Below are 8,925 nucleotides of genomic sequence, written 5' to 3' on the forward strand. Positions count from 1 at the left end.
AAGTAAAAAAAATAATATAACATTACTAATTTCATTCTAAATTATAAAAAGCGGTCTTGGGTCGGGCCGGACGGCCCGAAGCATAACCTGCCCCCACCCGAAAGGGGAAGAAGAGCGGGGAGGGGTGGGGGCAGACCGAATCTTAAACACCCCTAGTCGATATTATCTAACTTTAATATTTAAGTTTATAATTTAGAATTTACAGTTAAAAGTCTTTGTTTTAGAGTCTATAATTTAAAACAAACAAAATAATTTTAAAAAATTAGTTGATGTTAACTCAAAAAAAAAAGTTAATTATCTGAAATTGCTCTTATTTATTTAATCCACTTAATTAATTTAATTTCCTTATTTATTTAGGACATTTTAACTAACAATTGGTGGGTGCAATATGGAGAGAAGACAAACATAGGGTATTGGCCAGCAGAGCTATTTGAAACATTATGTTACAATGCTGATTCTGTGGAATGGGGTGGTGAAGTTTATAGCTCTAAGATTTTACACTATCCTCACACTAAAACAAACATGGGCAATGGTAAATTTGGCTCACAACCCTACTCTGCCTACTTCAAAAGGATGAGAATTCATGATAACTCTGAGTCCTTGAAGTTTCCTGAATATGTTGATCGCTACTCTGATGAATATAATTGCTATGATGTTAGGTTTCTTGGGGATTATGTTGAAGATCCTGAGTTATATTATGGTGGTCCTGGCTCAAGTGACTATAATTATATGTGCCTTTAATTTGTTTTTCATATAGTTGTTGGCATTTACTATGATGTTAGAGTTAATTAATGATATGAAGCATATTCTAGGTTATAGGGCTTCTAAGAATACACTTCTTTAATTTGCATTATTTATTATTTTTTAAGGTTTATACTTTAATTATATCTAAGCTTATGTTGCTTTTTGTTGTTTGTTTTGATAGTTTTTACTTATTAATAGAGTAAAGTATCATTTCTGTCCCAACGTTTGGGATAAGTCCTATTTGTATTTCTAACATTTAAATCGTTCTATTTGTATTTTTAATGTTTTTAAAAGTGATTCAATGTTATCCTATTATCAATTATACTAACAAATCATATTATATTTTTCAATTATTTTCACTTGAATGTATTCATTCTCAATTAGGTCTCACCTGGATGTGGTCAATTTTAATATTATACCCACTATTTGTGTTTAGATTCAATTATATCCCTAGAAAAATGAATTATGTAAATATTGTAGGAATTAGTTTCAAAGCTATTTTTCGGAGTAGATCATCGATTCTATCCCAGACATTTGTATTCTAACTTCAAGAAGAGATTTTTAAAACTCAAACTAAAACGCTCATTATGTGTAATTGACGGCAGGATAATATTGAATCACTCTTACAAACGTTATGAATACAAATAGGATGATTTAAACGTTAGGGACACAAATAAGATTTACCCCAAACGTTAGAGATAAAAACGATACTTTACTCCTTATTAATATTTTGGCATTACTATATTTATATTGATGTATGTCCAATAATTAAATTAAATACTATTCAAGTGGGTAAAAGTACATGATTAGGTGCCAATGAGTTATAACTCAAATGGCATAGTCTCCCCATACTCAATTAAGAGATTGCGGGTTCGAATCTCCTATCTTTGGTAAAAAAAAAAAAGAAAAGAAAAAGTACATGATTGCAAGCTATATATGTTATCCTCCTTTAATGTTATATTTTAAAATTAAGCAAATTTATATACTCATTCTTAATAACATTTTACTTTCTTTGGTTCTTTCAAGTTTGACGGGGACTTAATATATATGACATTACTGAAAAAAATTGCTGTAAAAAAGAACGGAAAGAAAAGGAAAAAGAAAAAGTTCAAACTTGACATGATGAACCCGGCATAAATTGATTATATTAATATTTTTTTGGTTTAATTCATCAGTAAATATTTATAGTCTCAAAAAAGTTTTAATTAAATCCTTATTGTTTTGTATTCGATATAGAATGACTTAAGAATTTTCTAAACATAAATATTCTAGTATCATTGTATTTTATTCTAAAAAAAAACTAAAATTAGTAAGAATGTTTTTTAATACAAAATCTCGATTACAAATTTTTAAACGATAAAAATTAATAAGAAATAGATAAATAGGTCATTGACCTATTGACCTTTTGATCCGCAGACATTTAAGTTTTTGAGGATTTGAAAATATATTTAAGTTTCTGACCTTTTTACAACTTTGACATATCGATCCCTCATGTTCACTTGGGTCTGTCAGACTCAACGAAAAAATCAAACGTGACTCTCGTTGTACAGACCTGGTTGATACGGATGCACATGAGAGGGTTTTTAAAATTGGACAAATTAGAATCAAGGATCGATATATCCAGATTTTGAAGAGGTCACGAATTAAATGTATTTTTAAATCATCAAGAACTTAAATGTCTGCGAACTAAAAAGTTAAGGATCAATTTGTCCTTTTCTCAAAATTAATTAAAATCTTAGTAAATTTTAGATATAAACAAACCAATTAAACTTATTATTATTTAAAAAGAGTGCTACATATATAATTTTGACAAATTGGTCATGATCTCTCAAAACATTTTTATCAGATTATCCAAGTAAAGAAATATTCGAGTAGGTTGATAGGTGAAAATATGCATCAAAATCATCATATTTTTCATAATCTCTTACTTTTCGGTATGTGACTCTGTTGAAGGAATAAGAAAATTCTCAACAAATTGTACAGAGGTTAGAACTTGTTCTTATTATTGTGTAAATAAATATGATATATTATCCCGTTATTAATTAGTCTTCTCCTAATAATCGCTGTTTGTTTTTCTTGCACTTTCCCAAGAATAAAAAAAAATTAAGGTCTTGTTCCTTGTTTTAGCTTTGAGAATATTTTTTTTACATATTAATTTATTTAACATTATTATAAAAGAACAATATTAGATATTTTCTATCATACTTTAATTTTATTAAAAACTAATTTATTTATTTATTTATCTAGTAGAAAAAAAATTGTTAAGAACTTATTTAAAGTATTATTCAATAAATTTAGCAGTCAATAAAAATAATAAAGCAATATATAATTTAATTTATATCTTCTCAAGAGAGTGTAATAATTAATTATGCTTCTATATACTTTGTTTTGCATGATATTTATTTAGGATGCCCTCTTTACTCTAAACGCTAAAGGAAGATATAATGGCATGGAAGCAGACATAAATGTTTGGAAAGTAGCCATGGAGGATTAGCACCATGTGAAAATTGGAAATGTAGTAAAATAAAATAGCCCTTGTTCTTTTTCTAGTTTCTAGAATATGAAAATTATGGTAGTTATGATTATGCAAATCAAATTATTGCCTTGTTTATATTGGCCTTTTATACTTTCGATAACTCATTCAGTAAATCAGTAAATCTAGAAGAAGGAACCCATTTAAATTAAATCCTAATAAATCAAATGAGATATCCTAAAACTTTATTCTCCAACAAAATCCTCCCTAAATGTCTATTGGTAAAAGTTTACAAAATCACATACACGATTGGATCACCAAGGTAAAATCTAATATAAACGATAAAATGAAAAAACAAGTATATAAGTAGACAACATATATTAGTGTTACATTTTGACCAGTTTTGATATTCCATAAACATATTATATCTACATATGATATAAATATGCTTTGTAATTTGGTCAACAGCGAAACCTATAGTATACTTAGCCTGTTACATTCATTTGTTACATCATATATATCCGACCATAAAAAAGACTTACAGAAACCGATGGAATTCCATATGCTGATTATTAGGAATCATACCTTTTTCTCTCTTCTTGAATTGATAAAAAGATTCTAGCAGCTGATTCTGTTGCAGATCTTCGGTTGTGAGGCACAACTTTGATCACCCTAGTCTCCGATCTAGTTTCATGAGACTGATTGGCTCCATCTATTACCACCACAGGATCCACAAGGGAAGGTGAATTTGCTTCTCTTCCTTCAGCAACTTGTTGCGTTGTTCTAGTCTCTTGTGCCGTTTCATTAGGGCTATTCGTGGAGCTTCCTTGGAACTCGCTATCCTTTGGTGTACGAGATTTCCCAGCAAGCGACGCAGATCCGGTTCTCTGTACCGGCTGATTAGAGGAGCCTTGATTATGAGCAGGGAAATCGATTCTGTCAGCTGACGAATGACCATTTTGAAGATGAGAGCCTTGTGCCATGAACTGGTTTGCCTGTTCAACGGCCGACCCTGACATTGCTTGATTGTTCATAAATGGCATCCCATAAGGAGGGAAGTAGGCATGACTTCCTGGAGGAATGTAAGGCGGGACCCCAATTGCTTCGTGCGAAGCCGGGAGTCCATAGACGGGATTCATGTAAGTATTGCTCATAGGAACCGGCCCAAGGGGTCCAAATCCTCCACAAAATGACCCAGTAAATCCCGGTCCGGGATATGGCTTGTAGACAAGCCCTTCAGAAGGAGTCATAACAGGAATCAACCATTGATGCCCAGGTGACGGATTGAAACACATGGGAGCCATTCTATTATCGGCGGCACCACTGGCTTGGTGTGGATCTCCTGGAGTAGAAGAGTAATTCAAATGGTGGCTACCACTTTTTTGGGACGAAAAAGATGCTCTCCCGACTGCATTCTCAGCTGAACATTCCATCTTATGGTTTAACTTTTGGGAATCATCCTTGCGCTTTAGATTTTGTCGCTTAGGTTCCACGAGTTCTTCCAGTGAGAGGTTTTTGGTAGTAGACCCCTTCAAAGGGATCTTTCCAATGAAAGCAGCATCTTCAATCAGAAGTTCAGGCGATCCGGCAATCAGCTGTTGGACCTGTTTAAATAAAAGAGAACCAATCAGCATAAACCAAGTGGAAGGGCAAAACTGTGTGCTTGTGCAAGCGAGCAAGATAGGCGAACAAGCTTCCAATTTAGAATAGTGCAAGGCACTTAGTGTTGGAGATTATGATGATACCTTGATCAGTCTGTGCAATTCAAACACTTGGACTGCAAATATTCTCTGTTGACTGTACAGAGGAATGGGAGTTCAATCAAGACAATTGCACAAAACTCGTCCGGTGTGGAACATTAGACACAACATCAAAATAAAATAGAATGGACAAGAAGTGAAAATTCTAGCAGTCAAAATAATGTGAAATTCTCATGTGACACTCCATTTCATCAACAAGTAACCACTAAAATCAGAGGATCTCTAGTCTTAGCTAATCAATTAAGCCAAAAAATCTACCATTCATGTACTCAAAATATTTCATATGTTCATAGAAATCTTAAGAGGACTATTCCACAGAGATTAAAATATATTAACCACACATTTATAACCATATTTGTTTCCAAATTCAATATTCCTATTCTTTACTCATAGATTGCTTCAGTTTAAAAATCTAATACAAATTAACAAAATATAGCTAATATCGGACAACAAATTATAATATACGAACGTAATATCTGTCCACTCATCTTCAGCATTTCTAAATCAAAATATAAAGATCTCACAATAAAAAGCACCCATCCAACCCTTTGAAATCTAAAGCTTTATGGTTAACTTTCGTTCAGGAAGAAGGAAGCACATATACAGCAGATAATAAAAAAGGCATCTGATCGATAACAGAAAACCCAATATTATGATTAATCTAGACCCTCAAGTCATCACAAAACTCTCGAAGCGTCCCTACCATACTCCCTGGGATCATCCTGCATATACTTGGTCCCCTTCTTAGCCCAAGTCCGTCAGTGTAATTAAGGGCAAGTGTAGTAAGGGGACTTGCCCCAATGGTCACATTGAGAACCAAAGTAAGAGGAAACCAAGACAGGAATATCCAAACAGTGAATCATGAGATGATCGGCTGTCACAAGGGTCCCTCTCCGACATAGTACAATATTTAAGATTGCTCAATGCCCTGTTATAAAGATGATCCAGTACCCACCATAGAAACATTAGTAAGACTTTGAACAAACAGAAAAATCAATCTAGAAGGGACCCCAAGAATATTTAAATTCCCTTTTTTCAGAGTCACATTTTCTTTTATGCTATAACCAATTTGTAAATTAGTTTAAAAGGTGTGTGACTTCTGAAAAAGGAGAGAAAAGAGAAATTTGAGAGAATGTGTAGAATAAAAAAAATTAAATAAAAAAAGCAGAGTTAGAACTCATAACTAAAACACAGGTATCTTTAATTAGAAGCCTGGAAATTCACCTTTCTATCTACCCTCCAAGGGTAAAACTTTCACATTCCAAAATTATACCAAATATCTTAAATATGCATGCAAAAGAATAAGCGAAGGGAGAGAAAATCTCATCATACATCAGAAATCAAACTTCCACCAAATCTATTAACAAGACACTATCAGACTTGAGCATATAATAATATGCATTTATCATGTAACACGGTTTCACAAAGATATGGTTAAAAACCACCAGAGGGGCAGATGCTACTAATAATTTAACATGAGACTTACTTGGCAATTTCTCGTCTTGCTTTAAAGAAATGTTTTTGACCCAGTATCCCTACAACATCATCAGTACTAACTCTCAAGGTTGACGAATTTTCTATACTGGAGATTTTGGAAATGTCATCACTGTCATCTAAATTCTCCCCTTGCATTGGGCCACCAATCTGTGTATCCTGACATTCGGGATCATTGTTATCCTCCTGTGGACTAGTTTGGTTTTCTGTCAAGATATCATCGTGTTCATCATCATTGCTTTGTGAGCCAGCAACAGACACTGGCCATAAGCAAGCATCAGCATGATGTGATCTACTAATATTTGACACAAAACAATTTTGATTAGGAATTGTCTTTGTTTGACTTAGACCATTAACGGTTTCCCTCGATGATATGTCTCTACAAGACATTACTGGCTGTTGTCCATTGGAAATTATTGATGGATGTCTTTCACTCCTCACCATTGGAGTGAGATGTCTCCCATTGGAACTTTGAACTGTTTCATCATTTGATTGACCATTCCTTGAGTGAACATATACAGGAACCATGAAGTCATCATCATCTACCTTTCTCCCCTGTTCAACTTGTGTGGACGGAGTGTTCAGGTTCGCTCCATCATATTGGCGAGAACTATAACTTTCTCGACGAGTAGATGCTTGAGAAGGTTTATGAACTGGGAATGCATAGCTCCTCTCAGGACCAGTCCCCTGCAAGCAAGTTAAATCAACTTATGTTTGCAATACATAAAAGAAGTCATTCATGAACCTTCAACGAGCAGCTTATACTGTTGACATGGTTAGTTCGTCACAAAAATCAAAGTCTTTTCATGGCCAAGTACGGTTGTCCCATTCTTCTACTTTCAAAACAGAAGTTGAATTTAAAACATGCAATATTAATAATTGGATATAAAAGCATCTACAACAAATCCATAAATACAGAGGCCACATAAGAATGTATAACAATTGAAATACGCCAAACATAAAATTGTTATACGTTCCTACATGTTTGGACGAGCTGTTGGAGGGAGGAGTGTCAATTTCCACCACAACTGATTTTGGCCATTTAATATCAAGTTTGGTTTTTCTCAACTAGAATAAGTTCTTACTTCTAAAATTGACTTTAGAAGAACTGCAAATATTTTCCTCGCACAAAATCACTGTTAGAGAAGTAAATTACGAAACATAAATGATTTCACATAAAAATCAATTTTAACTAAACCAATTCTGTCAGAATTAACTCTACCTACAATCAGTTCTAAAGAAGTAGAACCATACACACATAAGATTTTTATATCTCAAATCTCAGTTCACACAGACATACACACAAAAGACAATAATTCCCAAGATCCTAGGAATTACATAAAAAAGTGAGGATTGCCCCCAAAATTGATTGATACACAACTAGTCATAGTCTCATGCTAAAATCAACTAAACAAACAATCTCATGAGAACTATAAAAAGTGGATCACAATAACCACAACACAAAATCGAAGCAATAATTATACCTGGCTTGAGGATGATGGGGTACTTGGATGATTGATTGGTAGAAGACGCTGGTTGTTGAACCTTTGAGAAGGAACACTAAACTGTTCATAAAGTGCCATCTTGTTCCTAGGTGGTGCTCTTGGCCCTCCTTTCTCTGTATCATTCACATGAAGCCTTGGAAACATTTAACACCCCACAGCACAAAAAAACACCCCCGAAACAAGGCATAACAACAATTACAACCTCAGAGACCCAAATCAAAGCGACTGATAGCTCAATAGCTCAATAATACCCTACAAACACAAAAGGAAAAAACTGGAGTCTTTAAATTGTGTGAATCTGGAAGTTGGGAACTAATTGAGACACACATGAAGTTATGTGATTGAAATTAGAAAAGAGAATGAAGATGTGGAAGTGAATGGGTTTCTTGTGGAAATTTGTGGGTGTGAAGAAAGAAGAAAGAAGAAAGAAGAAATTTTGAGAGGTGTGAGAGGCTATTTAGGGATACAGAAGATGAGAAACAAGAACATCATGTGTCCGATAAAAAGGGTAGAAAAAAAAAAAAAGTGCGGTGTTGTGGGGTCCACTAGTATCCAACTAGACTATCCCTTCCCACAATTTTTTTTTTTTACTGGATTTTCGTATTCGAGAATGTTCTCTGTTTTTATTTTTGGGAAAAGGATCCGTGGACATTTTCGTCTTTGACTATTAAAAAATATTTTTAAGTCCCTGACCTTCATAAAACTTGGACAGATCAGTCTCTCCGTCCAAATACCTCCGTCAGGGATTGATCTGTCCAAATTTTGTAAAGGTCAGGAACTTAAAAGTATTTTTCAATAGTCAGAAACAAAAATGTTCGCAGAGCAAAAAGTCAAGGACCTATTTATCATTTTCTCTTTTATTTTTTAATTTTCGCTGATTATTTTAGAGTTTAAACTTAATTTTGATGTATTGAATTTTCAATTTCTTTGTCAATATAATTTTAACTAA

The 8,925-nt window shown here is 33.5% G+C and overlaps 2 protein-coding genes across 2 annotated transcripts in view; one reads left to right on the forward strand and one right to left on the reverse strand.

Moving 5' to 3' along the window:
* Positions 1-867, forward strand: part of LOC107647722 — a 4,301-nt gene extending 3,434 nt beyond the window's left edge. Inside the window, exon 7 of the mRNA XM_016351775.2 lies at positions 358-867. Coding sequence (XP_016207261.1) covers positions 358-741 — 384 coding nt within the window. The 3' untranslated portion in view covers positions 742-867. The remainder of the gene's footprint in view (positions 1-357) is intronic.
* On the reverse strand, positions 3,529-8,121 carry LOC107605558 (protein EARLY FLOWERING 3). The gene is made up of 4 exons (XM_016307472.2): positions 7,956-8,121; positions 6,464-7,158; positions 4,963-5,014; positions 3,529-4,821 (listed from the first exon to the last, which is right to left on the reverse strand). Exons 1-4 carry the CDS (start codon positions 8,118-8,120, stop codon positions 3,790-3,792), a joined length of 1,944 nt encoding a protein of 647 aa, XP_016162958.1. The 5' UTR covers position 8,121; the 3' UTR covers positions 3,529-3,789.

The sequence above is a fragment of the Arachis ipaensis genome, chromosome B06 (genome assembly GCF_000816755.2).
Source record: "Arachis ipaensis cultivar K30076 chromosome B06, Araip1.1, whole genome shotgun sequence".
NCBI lineage: Eukaryota > Viridiplantae > Streptophyta > Magnoliopsida > Fabales > Fabaceae > Arachis > Arachis ipaensis.